This window comes from Oncorhynchus mykiss, chromosome 11 (assembly GCF_057628025.1).
Source record: "Oncorhynchus mykiss isolate SJ-2025 chromosome 11, ASM5762802v1, whole genome shotgun sequence".
Taxonomy (NCBI): Eukaryota; Metazoa; Chordata; class Actinopteri; order Salmoniformes; family Salmonidae; genus Oncorhynchus; species Oncorhynchus mykiss.
Genome location: NC_143032.1, coordinates 70,276,513 through 70,297,960, shown reverse-complemented (window position 1 = coordinate 70,297,960; position 21,448 = coordinate 70,276,513). Strand labels below are relative to the sequence as shown.

The following is a 21,448-nucleotide window of genomic DNA, read 5'->3' as shown; positions in this document are numbered from 1 at the left end:
ACAACAGCACCATGAGTCAGACAAGCCTTCATGAACGCACAACAGCACCATGAGTCAGACAAGCCTTCATGAACGCACAACAGCACCATGAGTCAGACAAGCCTTCATGAACGCACAACAGCACCATGAGTCAGACAAGCCTTCATGAAGTATGATAAACACTGGTTTAGGCTTGTTTCAATTCTTCCACTGTGTTCCACTTCAGGCTGTTTCTTTCCTCTGTTTCCCCTTATCCTTTTCCCTCTCTACTTCCTGTCTTTCCCTCTTTTAATCCTTTAAGGCATGCAGTGTTTGTGGGTAAACTGAAGACAATAACTTGCACGTGCGCACACACACACAAGTATACATAATGACTCTGTTTGATCCACAACATGAATCGTAACCATGGATGCGTGATGCCAGACACCCAGCTTTGTAGAGCGAGAGACAAGGGAATAAGGGATGAAGTGGGTGGAAAAGAGGAGTAATGAGGGATGAGAGGGAGGGCAGTATTAAACTTATAAGTCAAAGTCTAATTTTAACGTCTAAGTCAGAGAGAGAGGGATAGAAGGAGTGGAGGTTTAGCATACATGAGTTGTACATGAGCACCTTATTAAGTCATATCATCGAATGTGTTTCAGGAAAAAGGCCTTTGTAATTGCCTCTCAAATAAAAAGATACAACGTTTGTTTTTCTCATGGTTATGAGGAGGCAATGTACAAAGCTCAGGTAACAAGATTATCTCTATTCATTACTAAATCTTCTCCACAGTGTCCTACATTGAGAACACTTTCTGTGTGACTAACTTGACATGCTTATTATTATTTTCAAGAGCTTGTCAGTGGATGACGGCAGAATCACAGACAGAAACATGTTTCACAAGCTTGGATAGTTTTCTCACAGTTCCACAATGTTTTAGATATTTTTTTTCTGAGGAGCTTATGGATGAGTCAGACCGACCAACCTTTGTGAAAGAGTTCATCTCTTCTGATGCAGTTGAATCAGGTCATGAGAGAGTTTGAACTGAATCAGATATGACTGAATAACTTCAAACACTCAATCCTGCAGTCCATGGCCAGGCATTGATTGAAAAGCTGTTTCACTTTCCTGTCCAGATAAGTTACTAAACTGTTCCTCTTCTTCTGCCTTTCACCCTCTGTGTCTGTGGCGTTCACTGTATACTGAAACCCTCTCCCCTCCTTCTCTCTTTTCCACCTCTTCCCTCCCTCCCTCCCTCCCTCCCCTTTCCTCTCCTCTTTTATTTTCTACAACAGAAACTTCCGGAAGCACCTGAGAATGGTGGGCAGCCGCAGAATGAAGGCTCAGAGTGAGTTCCCCAGTGAGTGTGGCGTCGTAGCTTATAATTATGTGGACTTCATTAGTGTGCTTGTGCTAAATGCGTGTAGCCTATACAGTACATGTGCTGGATAGAATGGACAGTATGGTAGGTTGAAGGTACATGTATGCATTTAGAAATAAGTTTGGCTCCATATTATCTAGTTGAAAGTGGTCTGGTGCAGGGGGCGTGGTGGAGCTTTAGTAGTGAAGTCTCCTAAACACATCGGATTCCACCTCACCCACCACTTTCCACATATTCTCCCCTCTAGATGATTCAGTGCCCTCTAAATTTAAAGAGGAATGGAAACACTTTAGGAAGTAAATCTAGTTTCCATTACCATTTAAACCTGTCTGGGAAATAATTAAATATGTGAGGAGATCAGAACTCTCGGTCTCCTCAAAGTGGTCCAAGAGTCAAGATAATTAACTGCACGGCATAAAAGCTTCCAAGTTGTGGTTTTACAGTAGGATGTCTTGTTAGCAGAAGCTGGTGGAAAAATGTATTATATTAGCAGGGGTTTTACAGTAGGATGTATTGTTAGAAGAAGCTGGTAGAGGATTGGATTATATTAACAGGGGTTTTACAGTAGGATGTCTTGTTAGAAGAAGCTGGTAGAGGAATGGATTATATTAGCAGGGGTTTTACAGTAGGATGTCTTGTTAGAAGAAGCTGGTAGAGGAATGGATTATATTAGCAGGGGTTTTACAGTAGGATGTCTTGTTAGAAGAAGCTGGTAGAGGAAAGGATTATATTAACAGGGGTTTTACAGTAGGATGTCTTGTTAGAAGAAGCTGGTAGAGGAATGGATTATATTAGCAGGGGTTTTACAGTAGGATGTCTTGTTAGAAGAAGCTGGTAGAGGAAAGGATTATATTAACAGGGGTTTTACAGTAGGAAGTCTTGTTAGAAGAAGCTGGTAGAGGAATGGATTATATTAGCAGGGGTTTTACAGTAGGATGTCTTGTTAGAAGAAGCTGGTAGAGGAATGGATTATATTAGCAGGGGTTTTACAGTAGGATGTCTTGTTAGAAGAAGCTGGTAGAAGAATGGATTATATTAGCAGGGGTTTTACAGTAGGATGTCTTGTTAGCAGAAGCTAGTAGAGGAATGGACCTCATTAGCAGGCATTAAGTGACTGGGTGGTTTGGATACGCCAGCCCCAGCTGTGAGCTGGAACACCAGATGTTCACCCACTCAGTGCCACTATATAGTTATGATGACACGGTAAGAGGAATACAACTAAACTGTTTTCATCCAAACAGGGGTGCTGATTTAAATGAAACGGCATGTGTTGTACATTTGGGAAGTGTGTTTTGGCGTCTGTGTTGAGTGGTTATGTCCCAATTATCCCTACTCCCCTTCATTCACTGATTTGAAAGTATGGTGAAAACTCCCTCTAGCCTCCACCAATCCAATGCTTTTAGATTTGAAATAGTGAACGAGTGTACACTTCAGGAGAATATGGATGTGTGTTTAGGGCTCGCGTGTGTGTGTGTGGGGTTGCTTAGGGAAAGTGTATGTGTGATCCCCCTCGTCATCCTCCACTCATTGTCATTATCCTCCACTCCTTCATCAGCATATGCTGACCGCCGAGCCAAGAGTTTCAACCGCTCCTGGAGTGACCCCATCCCCATGAAGCCTGACTCTCTCCATGGCTCTAGAGACAGTGAGTCCACACAAATACTATACACACACTCACTCATGCAAGGTGACATGCAATGACACATACGCGAACACACCTTCACTCAAGCATACTCGGCATAAGCATGTACATTATTTTTGTTATTTTCAGGCACAAACATGAAAAAGATTGTATCTACACTACACACCTGTGCGCACACACACACACACACACACACACACACACACACACACACACACACACACACACACACACACACACACACACGTTTTCTCTCTGTGATCATTGAAAGAAGCTCTCCTCTACAGACAGTTTGACCATGACTGTATTTGTCCTCATCCACCCTTCACATGAGACGCTCTACCGTTTCTGTTCGTTCTTTACGCCCATACTGTACGTCTCTGTCATCCTATGTATATGTCCTGGGTCTGTCTGAATATGTGCTTGTATGTTCCAAGCTCTGTGATTGTCTGTTCCATGCTGTGATTGTCAGTTCCAAGCTCTATGATTGTCTGTTCCAAGCTCTATGATTGTCTGTTCCAAGCTCTGTGGTTGTCTGTTCCAAGCTCTGTGTTTGTCTGTTCCAAGCTCTGTGGTTGTCTGTTCCAAGCTCTATGATTGTCTGTTCCAAGCTCTATGATTGTCTGTTCCAAACTCTGTGGTTGTCTGTTCCAAGCTCTGTGATTGTCTGTTCCAAGCTCTGTGGTTGTCTGTTCCAAGCTCTGTGGTTGTCTGTTCCAAGCTCTGTGGTTGTCTGTTCCAAGCTCTGTGGTTGTCTGTTCCAAGCTCTGTGGTTGTCTGTTCCAAAGCTCTGTGGTTGTCTGTTCAATGTATTGTCCTTCATCTTCATGTTTTGTATGTCTCTGTAACCTGTGGTCTATGTGTTCTCTTTCCTTTATTGATGTTGATGTCTAGGGAAGGGTTAATGTTCTCTGTTTCCTTTACTGATGTTGATTTCTAGTGAAGGGATAATGTGTTCTGTTTCCTTTATTGATGTTGATGTCTAGTGAAGGGATAATGTGTTCTGTTTCCTTTATTGATGTTGATGTCTAGTGAAGGGATAATGTGTTCTGTTTCCTTTATTGATGTTGATGTCTAGTGAAGGGATAATGTGTTCTGTTTCCTTTATTGATGTTGATGTCTAGGGAAGGGTTAATGTTCTCTGTTTCCTTTATTGATGTTGATGTCTAGAGAAGGAATAATGTGTTCAGTTCCCTTATTGCTGGTGATGTCTAGAGAAGGAATAATGTGTTCAGTTCCCTTATTGCTGGTGATGTCTAGCGAAGGGATAATGTGTTCAGTTCCCTTATTGCTGGTGATGTCTAGAGAAGGGATAATGTGTTCTGTTCCCTTATTGCTGGTGATGTCTAGGGAAGGGATAATATGTTCAGTTCCCTTATTGCTGGTGATGTCTAGAGAAGGGATAATGTGTTCTGTTCCCTTATTGCTGGTGATGTCTAGGGAAGGGATAATGTGTTCAGTTCCCTTATTGCTGGTGATGTCTAGAGAAGGGATAATGTGTTCTGTTCCCTTATTGCTGGTGATGTCTAGAGAAGGGATAATGTGTTCAGTTCCCTTATTGCTGGTGATGTCTAGAGAAGGGATAATGTGTTCAGTTCCCTTATTGCTGGTGATGTCTAGAGAAGGGATAATGTGTTCTGTTCCCTTATTGCTGGTGATGTCTAGAGAAGGAATAATGTGTTCTGTTCCCTTATTGCTGGTGATGTCTAGAGAAGGGATAATGTGTTCTGTTCCTTTATTGCTGGTGATGTCTAGAGAAGGGATAATGTGTTCTGTTCCCTTATTGCTGGTGATGTCTAGAGAAGGGATAATGTGTTCAGTTCCCTTATTGCTGGTGATGTCTAGAGAAGGGATCATGTGTTCTGTTCCCTTATTGCTGGTGATGTCTAGAGAAGGGATCATGTGTTCAGTTCCCTTATTGCTGGTGATGTCTAGAGAAGGGATAATGTGTTCTGTTCCTTTATTGCTGGTGATGTCTAGAGAAGGGATAATGTGTTCTGTTCCTTTATTGCTGGTGATGTCTAGGGAAGGGATCATGTGTTCTGTTTCCTCTAGTTGTCTCTATAACGCCTGTTCTATGTTCAATCTACAAACAGCCAGCTGCCAGGTGCGCCGCTTTTGATTGCAAACTCTCCTTTAATAGTATGTTTGCTATCCTTTCATCTCTCACCCACTATGTGTGTGTGTGTGTGTGTGTGTGTGTGTGTGTGTGTGTGTGTGTTTGTGTGTGTGTTAGGTGGGGACTTGCAGTCCTCCTCAGGGGCTCTAGATGAAGGATCACAGGAGGATGCAGACTGGGAGGAGGAGAGAGAGATGGAGAGAGCAGCCTGTGAGGGAGAGGACTTCATCCCACCCAAAATCATGGTGAGATGCTCAGGTCACCTAAGAGACCAGTTATTCAGCCTCTCATAGCAAAAATAAAAAATAAGAAAATAAAAATAGCAGCGCAAGTAGAGGAGTTATTGTTATTAATAGTTAATAACAGTGTGTTGTTAATAGTTAATAACGGTGTGTGGTTAATAGTTAATAACAGTGTGTTGTTATTCATAGTTATTAACAGTGTGTTGTTAGTAATAGTTATTAACAGTGTGTTGTTATTAACAGTGTGTTGTTATTAACAGTGTGTTGTTATTAACTGTTAATAACAGTGTGTTACTAATAGTTAATGACAGTGTGTTATTAATAGTGTGTTGTTATTAATACTTATTAACAGTGTAATTAATAGTTATTAACAGTGTGTTATTAATAGTTAATAAGTGTGCTGTTACGAATATTTTTTAACAGTGTGTTAATAATAGTTATTAACTGTGTGCTATTAATAGTCGTTAACAGTGTGTTGTTATTAACTTATTAACGGTGTTATTAATAGTTATGAACAGTGTGTTAATAATAGTTATTAACAGTGTGTTATTAACAGTGTGTTGCTATTAATAGTTAATAACAGTGTGTTGTTATTAATAGTTAATAACAGTGTGTTGCTATTAATAGTTAATAACAGTGTGTTGCTATTAATAGTTAATAACAGCGTGTTGTTAATAGTTAATAAGTGTGTAGTTATGAATTAAAAGAGTAAACTGTAGTAAAATACATCTCTAGCTCTATGCAATACTGCCTTCAACTCATGTCGTAGCACTAAGTAGATTGGTTTCTGAACTTGTATTTGTACTACTTCTGTTCTTATTACGATATTTCTTACAGTTTAATATAATGTACCCATTGTAGACAGCTTTTCATTGACATTCGTATAGTTGTTGAGACTTTCTGTCTGTCTTCTTCCAGCTGATATCCTCCAAGGTCCCGAAGGCTGAATATGTTCCTAACATCATCCGTAGGGACGATCCCTCCGTCATCCCCATCCTTTATGTGAGTCCCTCTCATCTACTCATCCGTTATGTGACTCCTACTGTATGATATGATAATGCCTTAGACATTCAGATTACTGTAATACTGATTTTAGAGAGTCTCTTCTACACTTCATAATGAAAACGGTTCATATTGAAAATATCGACTGCTAAACGTGAACCACCCCGGTAGTTAGAACTGTCTTGTAGATGTCTTATTGGGTCCTCTTATTTCACATTTTTCTGTAGGATCATGAACATGCCACATTCGATGACATCATTGGTAAGTAGATTGTGTGATGTTTTCTTAGATGAATTGCGTGCACTGAATAAGGATCCTGTCCATAGCACCGTATGTGACCTCTCTCCCGTCTTATGACAGCAGAAAGTAACATTTATTTCTCTTTCGTTCCCTCCAATCACAGAGGAGATAGAGAAGAAGTTGACGGCCTATAGGAAAGGCTGTAAGATCTGGAACATGCTCATCTTCTGTCAGGTGAGAGAGGAAAAAGAAGCTGGTTGAGAACCTTTGTTTTAATATCATACAACACATTATTACACCACTACTCGACCACTACATATCTACAATACAACATTTATAATACCACAATACAACAATATTACAACATTACAATGCGTGTGTGTATGCCTGTGTGTGTGTCTCTTCACAGTGTGCGTTGTTCCATAAGGTGTAGTTTTGTGTTTTTTTAACCTTTTACTGCAGTGAGCTAAATCAGGGTCACACAGAGTGTTTATTGGTAGTCTTAAACAAATCTACATTGAAACAAAAGTGTACATCTCAAACACATGGTTATGTGCTTAAAAAATAATTTCCGGATTTTCTGCCTTAAAAAATAATAATGTTGATTAATTATTAATCAAATCCGGTATTAATCAACATTATTATTGTTTAACGCAGAAAATCCGGTGTTTCTATACCAAACAGTTTTGTTACATTTCTGTCTTCTGTGATGTAATATTAGGATGCAAACTCAAAATGTAATACAGTTCAACTCTATATCTGACATGGTACAATAATTATTCTGAAATTATGAAAAATATGAATAACGTTCCACCGATGAAGCTACTAGGTTATTTGACTGTAGGAAAGGGCTACATCTGTGTGAGTTACTTGATGTGGTACTGTATGTTTCCCAGAGTCTGTTCTGGACTTGGGAACTGTGAAGAGACCCCTGGTGGCATGTCTTGTGGGGTATGCATGGGTGTCTTAGCTGTGTGCTAGTTGTTCAACATGTCAATACCCCTCACAAAGACAAGTAGTGATGCAGTTAATCTCTCCTCTACTTTGGGCCAGGAGAGATTGTTATTTACCTTAGCTCGCCATGTACATTTAAGGGCCAGCCATGTTGCTCTGTTCTGGGCCAACTGTAATTTGCCTATGTCTATGGCAGTAGTCCAGGTGTGATAAAACTAGGGCCAGTAGGACTTGTTTTGTTGATAGCGATGTCAAGCAGAGGAGCGCTTTATTATGGACAGACCTCTCCCCATCTTAGCTACCGTTGCATCAATATGTTTTGACCATGACAATCCAGGGTTACACCAAACAGTTTAGTCTCCTCAACTTGTTCAATTTCCACCTTATTCTTTGCAAGATTTAGTTAAGGTTTGGGTTTTAGTGAATGATTTGTCCCAAATACAATGCTTTTATTTTTTGAAATATTTAGGACAAGCTTATTACTTGCTACCCATTCTAAAAGTGACTGCTACTCTGTTAAAAGTGTTGCAGTGATTTAACTTGCTGTGTTAGCTGGGGTGTATAATGTTGAGTCATCAGCATACATAGACACACAGGCTTTACTCAGTGCCAGTGGCAGGTCATTAGTAAACACTTAAAAAAGTAGGGGGCCTAGACAGCTGCCCTGGGGTATGTCTCTACCTGGATTATATTGGAAATGCTTCCATTAAAGAACACTGTGAGAATGTGGTCTTACTGTTTGAAAATCAGTGTTCAGGTCAGCTTATTGCTGCTGCCGTTACTTCTACATGGACATACTGTAACTGAGATGAACCTGTTCTCCAGGGAGGTCCGGGGCATCTGTATCTGCTCAAGAACAAAGTGGCCACATTTGCCAAAGTGGAGAAGGAGGAGGATATGATCCAGTAAGAAAATTCACTTCTGACAACAATATCACCTCGATAATTGTCACTGTATTTTAGATATATGCAGTGCAGACTAAAGTCATACATTTCAGACATATAGAATCATTCCCTCTCTTCTTTGACAGGTTTTGGAAGAAGTTGAGTCAGTTTATGAGCAAGCTGAATCCTGAGCCCAACCTCATTCATATAATGGGCTGCTATGTTCTGGGGAGCGCCAATGGAGAAAAGGTATGGATTTCTAGTTTCCCTGTACTAGGGAAAATGCTGGTAACATTTTCCAAAATTTGCCATGTAGGTTTTCCAGAAATCCCAGTTGTAAAATTACTGGATTTCCTGCTGTTACCCTTCCTGATTCCGGGAATCTTCCAAACGGGATCTCTGCAAAAAAATGCATTTTTTTGAGAAAGTTACTGAAATGTTGCTACCTTATCCAGTTAACTTACACATACATACAAGACAGCCTATAGGGAGGAGGTCAGCGACCTGGCCGTGTGGTGCCAGGACAACAACTTCTTCCAAATCATTAAAATCCAGACAGAAAATATTTACACAAGAAGCAAATCTAATATCACACAGTCAAAACTCTCCGTCGTTTAGTTGTGCTGCTCAGAATGAATTAATGAAATGCGAGTTCTGTATGTGCTGTATAAATATTACTCTATTTTATTAAGCACTTAATTTAAACTTTATTTTTTATTTTTAGATGGCCGTGGGGGGTTTTGGGATTTTGAGTTCCTCCTGTGTGCATTTTTTTTTTTTTTTTTTTTGGCGCTGGAGAGTTAAGGCTGACGTTTTACATGTTCCTATCCAATTGTGTTTTTTTGTTTGTTTCCTTGCATTGTTTGTAATTTATTGTTTAACTTATTTGTACATAATGTTGCTGCTACGATCTCTTATGACCGCAAATAAATTCTGGACATCAGAATTGAGAACTCACCACAATCTGGCAGAAACCTTTTTTTCCTTTCACAAGCCCGACGTGAATGACGTACTGCTTTCCCAGGAACAGGCCCAGATCCCAGTCATTTGCATGAAGAGAAGGCAGAGAAAAAGAGTCATGATGGCGAATTTGTAGGCGATCGAATAAACCCCCACTGCCTTCCATTCTGCTAGAAAACATGCAATATTTGGAAAATAAAATCTATGACCTATGCGGAAGATTAAACTACCAACGGGACATTCAAAACTGTAATATTTAATGCTTCACGAGTCGTGTCTGAACGACGACATTATCAAAATACAGTTGGCTGGTTATACGCTATATTGGCAGGATAGAACAGTGGCGTCTGGTAAGTCAAGGGGTGGCGGAATATGTATTTTTGTAGATAACAGCTGGTGCACAATATCTAAGGAAGTCTCAAGGTTTTGCTCACCTGTGTTAGAGTATCCCATGATTAGCTGTTGACCACACTATCTACCTAGAGAGTTTATCTGTATTTTTCATAGCTTTTTCACAGCTGTCTGCATACCACCAAATGATATTCATTGACTACAGCTCATCCTTCAAAGCTCATAGTTCCCTCAAAGCTCATCAATGAGCTAAGGACCCTGGGACTAAACACCTCCCTCTGCAACTGGATCCTGGACTTCCTGATGGACCGCCCCCAGGTGGTAAGGGTAGGTAACAACCACATCTGCCACGACGATCCTCCACACAGGTGCCCCTCAGGGGTGCATGCTCAGTCCCTTCCTGTATTCCCTGTTCACTCATGACTGCACTACCAGGCACGACCCCAACACCATCATTAAGTTTGCTGATGACACAACAGTGGTAGGCCTGATCAGCGACACGACGAGACAGCCTATAGGGAGGAGGTCAGCGACCTGGCCGTGTGGTGCCAGGACAACAACTTCTCCCTCAACGTGATCAAGACAAAGGAGATGATTGTGGACAACAGGAAAAGAGGACTGAGCACGCCCCCATTCTCATCGAGTAGTGGAGCAGGTTGAGAGCTTCAAGTTCCTTGGTGTCCACATCACCAACAAACTAACATGGTCCAAGCATACCAAGACAGTCGTAAAGAGGGCATGACAAAACCTATTCCCCATCACGAGAAAGAAAAGATTTGTCATGGATTCTCAGATCCTCAAAAGGTTCTACAGCTGCACCATCGAGAGTATCCTTTCTGGTTGCATCACTTTTGGGTATGGCAACTGCTCGGCCTCCAACCGCAAGGCACTACAGAGGGTAGTGCATACATGCCAGTACATCACTGGGGCAAAGCTTCTTGCCATCCAGGACCTCTATACCAGGCGTTGTCAGAGGAAGGCCCTAAAAATTGTCAAAGACTCCAGCCACCCTAGTCATAGACTGTTCTCTCTGCTGCCACATGGCAAGTGGTACCGGAGCGCCAAGTCTAGGTCCAAGAGGCTTCTAAACAGCTTCTACCCCCAAGCTACCCTATTTGCATCCCCCTCCCCCTTTACACCGCTGCTGCTCTCTGTTGTTATCATCTATGCATCATCACTTTAATAACTCTACCTACATGTACATATTATCTAATTTACCTCGGCTATCCGGTGCCCCCATACCTTGACTCTGTACCGATACCCCCCTGTATATAGTCTCACTATTGTTATTTTACAGCTGCTCTTTTAATTACTTGATGCTTTTATGTATTATTCTTATTTGTACTGCATTGTTGGTTAGGGGCTCGTATGTACGCATTTCACTGTGACTGTCATTTGGCGCATGTGACTGTCATTTGATTTGATTTGAGCTGTTTTTTATTACCACTTCATTTACTGCTTCTTTATAGAGTAAATGCACTGTATTTCTCCCTCTCTTTTTAGTCATGGTTCACTTTAGTCAGTATTGAGCCACGTGCCACCCACCAGTGGTACACAATTTACACACTGTGAATGTACAGTATGCATCAGTATGATGTGACCAGTTCCATAAGCCCTGAGCTGCCTAGCTGGCTCCTAAACTGACACTGTCATCATGCTGTCATGTTGACAGATAGAGTGCTGGAGGCAGGTAGAGGCGCTATGAGGAGGATCACACACACACGCACACGCCGCACACACACACACATGCACACACACACACAGGCAAACGCACGCACGCACACACACACTCCCCCTGACCCTGGCTCCCAACCCCCACAGAGACGAAGCCACACTGACAGACACTGCGGGGAACAAGGGGCTCTGCACAAAAACAGTTTCATGTAAACACATGCATGTACGCAAGGCCCATGCAAGCACTTAGTGCAGATGGTCTTGCACTCACACAGAGAAACAACACTCCGTACACATGCTACAGTATGTGTGTTTACTCATTCAAATAATGAAATGTACTGTATTTGTACGCTGTTAGGCAGTCAAACATGGTTACAGGAACACTTCAGCACACTGAGTAGTGTGGTAGTGTGTTGGCGTGGTAGTGTGTGTTTGTGCCCATAGGGTGACACAGACAGCAGTGTTGTTCAAGTCTATCTGACCCTTTTACAGTGTGTGTGTGTCTGTGGATGTGCGTCTGTCTGTGTCTTTGTGTACAAGTCACAGTAGGGAAAAATAAATAGTAAAGTATTTTTTGGAGCTTTTAACAATGTTCTCCTCTGCTACCTCAGCTGTGATGCAAACAGAACGATTTGGTCATCTGTCTATTTATAGTCTGCTAGTTTCAGAGACCTACGTACCTGGACACAGCCAGGCTACCTTCAGTACCTGGGTTGTTGAACATCTAATAGTCAAATCATAGTGTAAAAGCAGGTGAGCTGGTTCTACTGTTTTTGTACATTTTCTGGTGTTTTGTTGTGGAAAACTGTGCGGGTTGAGCATCAACACTTCAACCTTTCTCCAGAGTCTGTGTGTGTGTGTGTATGTTTGTGTGTGTGTGTGTGTGTGTGTTTGTGTTTTGTGTCTGTGTGTGTGAGAGCGCACATGAGTGTCAGAGGGTGGTGATTGAGTGTGTCAGTCTTGGTGTCCCCAGCCCCACAGTGTGTGTATGTGTGTGTGACAGTTCCGCCTCATGATCCCTCTACCTGCCTCTAGCACTCTGTCTTGCTATCTATAGACAGACAGGATAGAAGTGTTTTAGCAATTTCTTTTTTTTAAGCTTCCATGTCACGAGGGGATTTATGTCTGATTTAAGATTAAATCTTCAACCCTGTTATGGTCAACTCTGTTACAATCAAACCTGTTACGGTCAACCCTGTTATGGTCAACCCTGTTATGGTCAACCCTGTTATGGTCAACCCTGTTATAGTCAACCCTGTTATGGTCAACCCTGTTATGGTCAACCCTGTTATGGTCAACCCTGTTATGGTCAACCCTGTTATGGTCAACCCTGTTACGGTCAACCCTGTTATGGTCAACCCTGTTATGGTCAACCCTGTTATGGTCAACCCTGTTATGGTCAACCCTGTTACGGTCAACCCTGTTATGGTCAACCCTGTTATGGTCAACCCTGTTATGGTCAACCCTGTTATGGTCAACCCTGTTACGGTCAACCCTGTTATGGTCAACCCTGTTATGGTCAACCCTGTTATGGTCAACCCTGTTATGGTCAACCCTGTTACGGTCAACCCTGTTACGGTCAACCCTGTTATGGTCAACCCTGTTATGGTCAACCCTGTTATGGTCAACCCTGTTACGGTCAACCCTGTTATGGTCAACCCTGTTATGGTCAACCCTGTTATGGTCAACCCTGTTATGGTCAACACACTTACACTTCTTTTTCTTTTCTTTTTTTGTTAAATAATTTTTTTTAAATTGGAAAACATGTTTTTATGAAGTTGAACATGTACTCTTTATGACAGAATGTTAAAATTATGTAAAATCTAACGTTTTTTTTAACAAGTTGGTGGAACGACCTCCCTGCAACTCAACTCTAACATCTCCTTGAATTTGGGTATCTCCCAAATGGCAGCCTTTTCCCTCTATAGTACACTAGCCTACTTTTGACCAGGGCCCATAGGGAATATGGTGCCATTTGGGACGCAGACCTTTACTTTGTTATACCGCTTCTTTTAATTTAACAGCCCATTTCGCTCTTTTAATTTGATTTAATCACTGTCTTCTTTTGGCGAGTAATCGTTACTCTAGTCTACAAAGGACAAAACGAAAACAAATAGTTCCTCCTCTGGATTCTGTTAATCATTGGGTCTGCTGATGTCAGCTGACCAAATCCTCCTGTTGTACAGTATTCCAGTCTGCAATTAAAACAGTGACCAGGTTGTAAGGGTTCAAACAAATTATGAGCTGGATTGTCATTTATCTTTGTCAACCTAGTCAGGGGAGCTGAGGTTAATATAACCCTGCAGAACGTTACATTAGCAGCTTCAGAGTCTCACTAGGGGCCGTGAACCATGACCTCATCCATAGACATACACACACAGACTCCCCAGAGGTTCTGTAGATTGATTTAGTGCCTCAGCATGCTTCTGCTGCTGCTGTGTGAATGGCGTCAGCAAAGAGGAAACTGGCTCCTGGAAAAACATGTTAATTGGTTGCGAGGCACCATGGGGTGATGGCACTCGCTGGTCCAGACCCCAGGGCGCAAGAGGAGGTGAGAAGATGGGAAGAGAGGTGCAGGGAGAGGGGAGGAAAAGAGATGGAAGGGAGGAGAGCTGCACGGAGAGAGGAGTTGCAGAGGAGCGGGTAGACGGGAAGGTGCAGGTAGCAGGTGGAGAAGTGGGCAGGAGAAAAGAGGAAGAGGGGAGGTGTAGGGAGATGGGAGATGCAGAGAGAGGCCAGAGTGTGGGCAGGAGAGGGAGAGGAGAGGGGAGGTGTAGGGAGATGGGAGATGCAGAGAGAGGCCAGAGTAGTGGGCAGGAGAGGGAGAGGAGAGGGGAGGTATAGGGAGATGGGAGATGCAGAGAGAGGCCAGAGTAGTGGGCAGGAGAGGGACTGGAGAGATTGATGTAAGGTAATGTGCTCTGACAGGCTCTCTCCAGCAATAAGCACTCTCCTCGTATACAACAGACCCGCTACAGCTCACCCAACAGCAGATCGTGAGACAAACACAGGTCACTACCCATTCTGCTGTATGCACAAGACTCACTCATTGTTGTTCCTGTTATTGTTCCTGTTATTTTAATCTGATGTTATGACATTTTGACATTTTCAGTTGTATTGCTCTTGGAATTTTCCTTTGTAAAGAGAATGGGTGGCAATATGTCTGCATTTGTTCTAATTGTAAACAGAACACTTTTCTCTCCCTTCAAGAGGTTTGTCTGTTTTGCCAGATGGGTGTTTTGATATGTAAAATGTTCTCTTCCACAGCTAATCCACAATCTAAAGAGGCTAATGAGGCCTCATGCCATAGAATTCAAATCCCCGCTAGAGCTGTCTGCACAGGGTGAGTGAATGACACACACAGACATAAACACACACATACACACACACATTTTCCATTGTCTTATTTTTGCCCTACATTGTTCCCTGGATGTAAATAGTGAACATTAATCAAACCTAGCAAGGCAGACTGAGATGAACAGGACACGCTGACAGACATGTCTGTACTTCCTGAGCTCTGAACGCACCCCTCATCAAACATTTCACCCTGAGACTTATTGATGTCATGCTAATTACTTCTCAACAACACAAAAAATATATATAAAGGCAACACGCAACGATTTCAAAGATTCATATAAGGAAATCAGTCCCAATTAGGCCCTAATCTATGGATCAGAAAACCAGTCAGTATCTGGTGTGACCACCATTTTCCTTGTTCAGTGTGACAGATCTCCTTCACATGTTGCCTGTGGAATGTTGTCCCACTCCTCTTTAATGGCTGTGCAATGTTGCTGGATATTGGCGGGAACTGGAACAAGCTGGCATACACGTCATTCCAGAGCATCCCAAACATGCTCAATTGATGACATGTCTGGTGAGTATGCAGGCCATGGAAGAAATGGGACAGAGTATGCAGGCCATAGAAGAACTGGGACAGAACCTTGCAACATGGGGCCGTGCATTATCATGCTGAATATGAAGTGATGGCGGTGGATGAATGGCACGACAATGGGCCTCAGGATCTCATCACGGTATCTCTGTGCATTCAAATTGCCATTGATAAAATGCAATTGTGTTTATTGTCCGAAGCTTATGCCTGCCCATACCCTAACCCCACTGCCACCATGGGGCACTCTGTTCACAACGTTGACATCAGCAAACCGCTCAACCACACGATGCCATACACGCTGTCTGCCATCTGCCCGGTACAGTTGAAACAGGAATTCCTCCATGAGGAGCACACTTCTCCAGCGTGCCAGTGACCATTGAAGGTCAGCATTTTCCCAATGAAGTCAGTTACGATGCCAAACTGCAGTCAGGTCAAGACCCTCGTGAGGACGACGAGCACGCAGAAGAGCTTCCCTGAGACGGTTTCTGACAGTTTTATGCAGAAATGAATTGGCTGTGCAAACCCACAGTTTCATCAGCTGTCCACGTGGCTGGTCTCAGACAATCCCACAGGGAAAGAATCCAGATGTGGAGGTCCTGGGCTAGCGTGGTTACACGTGGTCTGTGGTTGTGAGGATGGTTGGACTTACGGCCAAATTCTTTAAAGCGACGTTGGAGGCGGCTTATGGTAGAGACATTACCATTCAATTCTCTGGCAACAGCTCTGGTGAACATTCCTCCAGTCAGCAAGCCAATTGCACTCTCCCTCAAAACTTGAGACATCTGTGGCATTGTGTTGTGTGACAAATCTCCACATTTTAGAGTGGCCTTTTAATGTCCACAGCACAAGGGGCACCTGTGTAATGATCATGCTGTTTAATCAGCTTCATGATATGACCCACCTGTTAGGTGGATGGATTATCTTGGCAAAGGAGAAATGCTCACTAATAGGGATGTAAACAAATTTGTGCACAAAATTTGAGAGAAATAAACTTTTTGTGCTTATGGAACATTTCTGGGATTTTTTATTGAAGCTCATGAACATGGGGCCAACACTTTACATAATGCATTCATATTTTTGTTCAGTATAATTATCTCCACTGAGTGTTTTCCTCTCTTCTTTCGACCCACGAGGTCCCTCTATCTCTCCACCGCTCTCTCTCTCTTTCTTGTCTCTCATCCATTCTTTCATTAACCCCAACAGTACATAAACACTTGTATTTCAATCAACACTATATTTCAATCAACGTTTGAGAGTAGCTATTTGGGTAGAGAAAAACGTTGATTATTCTCCTTTACGAAAAAAGATTAGCTAGTGGAGAGGTGAAGATAAATTAATCTGTACTTATCCATCCACCCCAGGCAAGGAGATGATCGAGATGTACTTTGACTTCCGTCTATTCCGCCTGTGGAAAACCCGCCAGCACTCCAAGATGCTCGAATATGATGACCTTTTGTGACACTGCTCACCTCTGACCTTTGTCAGCCTATTGGCTGTGTATCTCATCACCGATAGCCTATGGTGACGGCTTTCCTTGAGAGGTCCTGGACGGGAGCGCTCTGTTGAAGAGGTGGACGACAGGCTTCAGGTAGTTTTGCTCACTGAGGAGGCTTCAATCCTCTGCTCTCAGACCAAGTGCAGTAGCAATTACTGTCAGGAGGTGAACTGTATATTTCCCCCCATCCATTTTCACTGTCTCAACCAAATGCCTCTACTGACAGAGAACCGTGAGGGAGAGAAGGTAAAAGAGAGAAGTGGAGAGATCATCCTTTAGCCTCTGTGTCAAGAGACACAAAATAGAGCTAGATTTGGACCTCGGGAGCCAAGCAAGTCTTCTTTAAATTAGTCATAGAGAGAGATGCAGCTGCAGGGAAGAGAGAGGCTGTAAAAAGGGAGAAGATATGGTGAAAGATTTTCTCCCTTACCTACATGTCTGTTGTGTGAACTAGGAGGTAAAGCTTTTTTTCTTCAGAAAAGTACGTAGATCTCCCTTAGGATGGAAATGTATTTATATAGTGTGTTGGTTGTTTTCAGAGCTTTAGAGAATAGATTTCCATTATCTATACATCTACCACAAATAGAAGAGAGAGTATACCAATAATTCAAAGTATCTATACATAACACAGTTTTTATTTTTAACTACCTGTATTGGTATTTCTTACGGACTGTTTGAATTGAATAACTCAGGGTTACTGCTACCCCTCGTTTATTACTTGGCAGCGGTTGTCACCTCACCGTCATGACAGAATAGGACGGAGATGTCTGTCGGCTACTTCCGATCCTCTCCACCCATCCTCTATGTCAACACATAGAATCTGAGATTTTACAGTAGTTGTCAGGGAAACCATTTATGTCTGACTGTGCACATGTTTGTGCGTGAACGAGGGAGGTTGTTTTATAGATACGATTTTTCATAGACTAGGTCAATTGTAGCTTAAGGGCTCAATTTAATCCGTATTGCGCTATAGCGTGAATTTAAATTTAAAGGCAATGTTCCCGGGTTCGCAGAGACTGCATTCACGGCACACGCTGCATATGTCAGCTCAATCGGAAATTACCTTTACTATAGCGCTGAACTTCAGCGATACGGATTGAATCGGGCCATAATACTCATTACGCATTCATTAGTGACACTGAACTACAGACACAGGCTTTTCTTTCTTGTAGTTCACACCCAGGGACTGATACCCTTATGCTGTGACCCTTCTGTCTTACTCTGCATTACATTGTTAACTAAACATGTTATCATGAGGTTTATGGAAAGTGGACAAGACCTAGCCTAGATGACTTGTGTCACACTGATTTTGGTAAAAGTTATTATCATTATATGTACAGTATACTTACTCATATTTAACTTGTATTGCTGCTTCATTTACTCTCTGTCCTGCATGTGTTTTACTTCATGCTTGTATGATGTATTCCCGAGGCGCAATAGCACAAACCAGAATGACTGGAATCATATCTACAGATGTAGTATCTTAATTTGATCACCCTGTTACAGGAAATTAAAAACTTGTAGTGTATTTGAGGTTTAAAAAGGCTTCCTAAATCTGTCATTTCCATATTGAAAACTTTATTTATTTATTGAAGACTTTATTTTCCCTTACAAAAAAATGTATCAACCCCTACAAAAAATGTCCATTAATTATAATCCACATAATATTTCAAATGTCCTGTTGCTCTAGGATGTATTTCCTGCTGTAGCAAACTGGTTTAAAGGAATCCTACATCGGTAATACACTGCACCCTTCCTGTGAAAACACCAATTTAGTTCTGATCAGATACATAAATTGGATGGTGATAACTACCTGAAAACTTTGGCTGTGTCCCGAAATGGCACCCTATTCTGATATCAAACCAACCTCTCAGTATTATTGTCATCCACTTCCTGTGTATTGTGCTATTGAGTCTTAACTAATGGGCTTCCTGTCCAGCCTATGATACAAATCAGCAGTGATACAGTACATGTCATATACACATGCAGGGCAGTTCTGTGGAGCCTGTAATGATTACTTTCCAACCTTTGCTTGTGCTCAAGTGGCAGAATAACACAATTTAAGGAAGATTTTCAAATTTCCTCGTTAAACTCTTCCACCAGAGCAAATAACCTAATGTGTTTGCTGCTCCTCGTGTGTGTGTGTGTGTGTGTGTGTGTGTGTGTGTGTGTGTGTGTGTGTGTGTGTGTGTGTGTGTGTGTGTGTGTGCATGCATGCTAACGTGTGAGTGTGTGTTTCTCAGAAACATAGCGGGTTGTGGCACTGAGCTGTGGATCCGTGTGGACATGCTGAATACGGAGAGAGAGAAAAGAGAGAGGCCCTTTTCTTTATATTCCTTAACCACTTTTGCTTGTATTCATTAATGATGGTACATAGTGTACACTTCTAATAACTCTCTGTTCACCTTCCTAGAATGAGGGATGCACACCATGTATTTTACTCACTAGTGAAGTCGTTTTAACATGGGGTATTGTATATCTACTCACTTCTCTGTTTGATGTGTACCTTTACAAAACTGTTCATGTGTGTTGTGTGACACACCAAGGATACAACCCCTATATCCTGTAGCAATAGACGTTTTAATATTTCCTATACTGTTATTAGAAAATGTGTTTTGCATTGTTTTGGTCCCAACTGGACACTGTCCCTAAGGCACAGCAATCTCCAACATTACTCACTTTGATATTGAAGTAGAGAGAGAGTTACAGAGAGAGAGAGAGAGAGAGAGAGTGAGGCAGTGACATATGCAGCGTAGCTTTACCTTACACACATTTGATATGTGCGGTACAGTGCTATAGTAGATGAGCATGTGTGTATCTTGCTCAGCTGGCCTTCCCCTTCCTCCTCTCCTCAGAGTCTTCACTGGTACCTGTCTTTAAGGCAGACCCAGGGACAGATTAGGTTTAAGAATGACCAATACATTAATTGTAACTGTATCAAAAGACTTCCAATGGGAAATATTTGATGCCTCTGTTTTAACACAAATAGGATTGTAATGGGAAATGGAAATACAGTTAATTGAGTACAATGAATGAATTGAGAACAGTGAAATACAGTAAATGAAATCCCTTTTAATGAATCATTGATGTATGGTTATGCTTTAAGATATGGTTTATATATAATATGTGGGATGTGACCCAAATGGTATATGGACTCCAGGAAAGCTAAGAAGAGTACTTTACTGTATGAAGGCTATCGCAATCTCCTTTGTGAGTTGGCGCACTACAAGTGATTTGTGATGGTAGTTAAGATGTCAGGCATGGATAGATATTAGAATTTTACAGTTGCAACAAAAGAGACATGAATGAGAAGTTTTGTCTTTTTCGGATGAGAGCTAGTGGCTGTGTCCCAAATGGCAAACTATTCCCTATTTAGTGCACTACTTTTGACCAGTAGGGAATGCAGTCAGTGTAATGTATTATGCTGGAGCCAGACCAAGCAACGCGTGCACTGACTGCTCATCGTGGTTTGACTTCTCATCCTGGCCAATGAAACAGCCATTTCCATTTCTCTAAGGAGAAATATAATTACACAAATCAAGACGTCCGTCTTCAACGCCTCACAAGTTCTATTAATACAAAATGAAACCTTCTGTCATCACCAATAACAAAACAAGACATATCCATGAACTTACATCCTATTTTTAATTGATGAGTTTATCCCACATTGATTCTGCTGCCACTTTATCCAGAGAGATTATATGCATCCCAAATAGCACAACATTCCCTATATTGTGCATTACTTTTGACCAGTGCCCTATGGGGAAAAGGGTGTGATTTGGGACTCAGCCGTTGCTTGGTTCTCTGCTCTCTGCGCTCTGCTCTGTGTTGGGGAAGCTGATTTGAGTTTTGATGATTGATTGATGGAGCTCTGATTGCTCTGACGCCTCATGTTGGGAAGTGATTGTATTTTGGGATGAGGGGGACGCTCAACGATCTCATATTGTCTGTCTTATTTAACTTTCTACAAAGTCATGTAGGGGCCGGTGCATTGCATTTTCAGTAGATCTGTGTAGCATCCTACAATTCAAAGAGAGATCTTAGCAGTGATAACTATTACTACTGTAAATCTTTAGTCAGGTTGAATCTCCAAATGTCTTGATAAAAGTATTGTTTAATATGATAATTATCATAGTGACAATGATTGATGTCTCTGGGGATTTTGATACTAGGATACTAAAGGAAATACACTGGGTAGTGTACTTTTAGCCGTACAGTGCATTCGGAAAATATTCAGACCTCTTGACTTTTTCCACATGTTGTACAGCTTTATTCTAATATATCTATATATATATATATATATATATATATATATATATATATATATATATATATATATAAAATCATTTAGCAGTCTAATCACAATACCCCATAATGACAAATCAAAAGTAGGTTTTTATAATACAGAAATACCTTATTTACATAAGTATTCAGAACCTTGGCTATGAGAGTCAAAATTAAGCTCAGGTACATCCTGTTTCCGTTGATCATCCCTGAGATGTTTCTACAACTTGATTGGAGTCCACCTGTCTAAGGTCCCACAGTTGACAGTGCATGTCAAAGCAAAACCCATGCCACGAGGTCGAAGGGATTGTCTGTAGAGCTCCAAGACAGGATTTTGTCGAGGCACAGATCTGGCGAAGGGTACCAACACTAT

At 41.8% G+C, this 21,448-nt stretch overlaps 1 protein-coding gene across 1 annotated transcript in view; it reads left to right on the top strand.

The window, feature by feature from the left end:
• Positions 1 to 19,867, top strand: part of LOC110535099 (NMDA receptor synaptonuclear signaling and neuronal migration factor-like) — a 59,442-nt gene extending 39,575 nt beyond the window's left edge. Inside the window, exons 7-16 of the mRNA XM_036936192.2 lie at positions 1,254 to 1,318; positions 2,895 to 2,984; positions 5,218 to 5,345; positions 6,261 to 6,344; positions 6,572 to 6,605; positions 6,748 to 6,818; positions 8,364 to 8,443; positions 8,569 to 8,671; positions 14,675 to 14,750; positions 16,658 to 19,867. Of these exons, the coding sequence (XP_036792087.2) occupies positions 1,254 to 1,318; positions 2,895 to 2,984; positions 5,218 to 5,345; positions 6,261 to 6,344; positions 6,572 to 6,605; positions 6,748 to 6,818; positions 8,364 to 8,443; positions 8,569 to 8,671; positions 14,675 to 14,750; positions 16,658 to 16,755 (829 nt within the window). The 3' untranslated portion in view covers positions 16,756 to 19,867. The remainder of the gene's footprint in view (positions 1 to 1,253; positions 1,319 to 2,894; positions 2,985 to 5,217; positions 5,346 to 6,260; positions 6,345 to 6,571; positions 6,606 to 6,747; positions 6,819 to 8,363; positions 8,444 to 8,568; positions 8,672 to 14,674; positions 14,751 to 16,657) is intronic.
• The last annotated feature ends 1,581 nt before the right edge of the window (positions 19,868 to 21,448 follow it).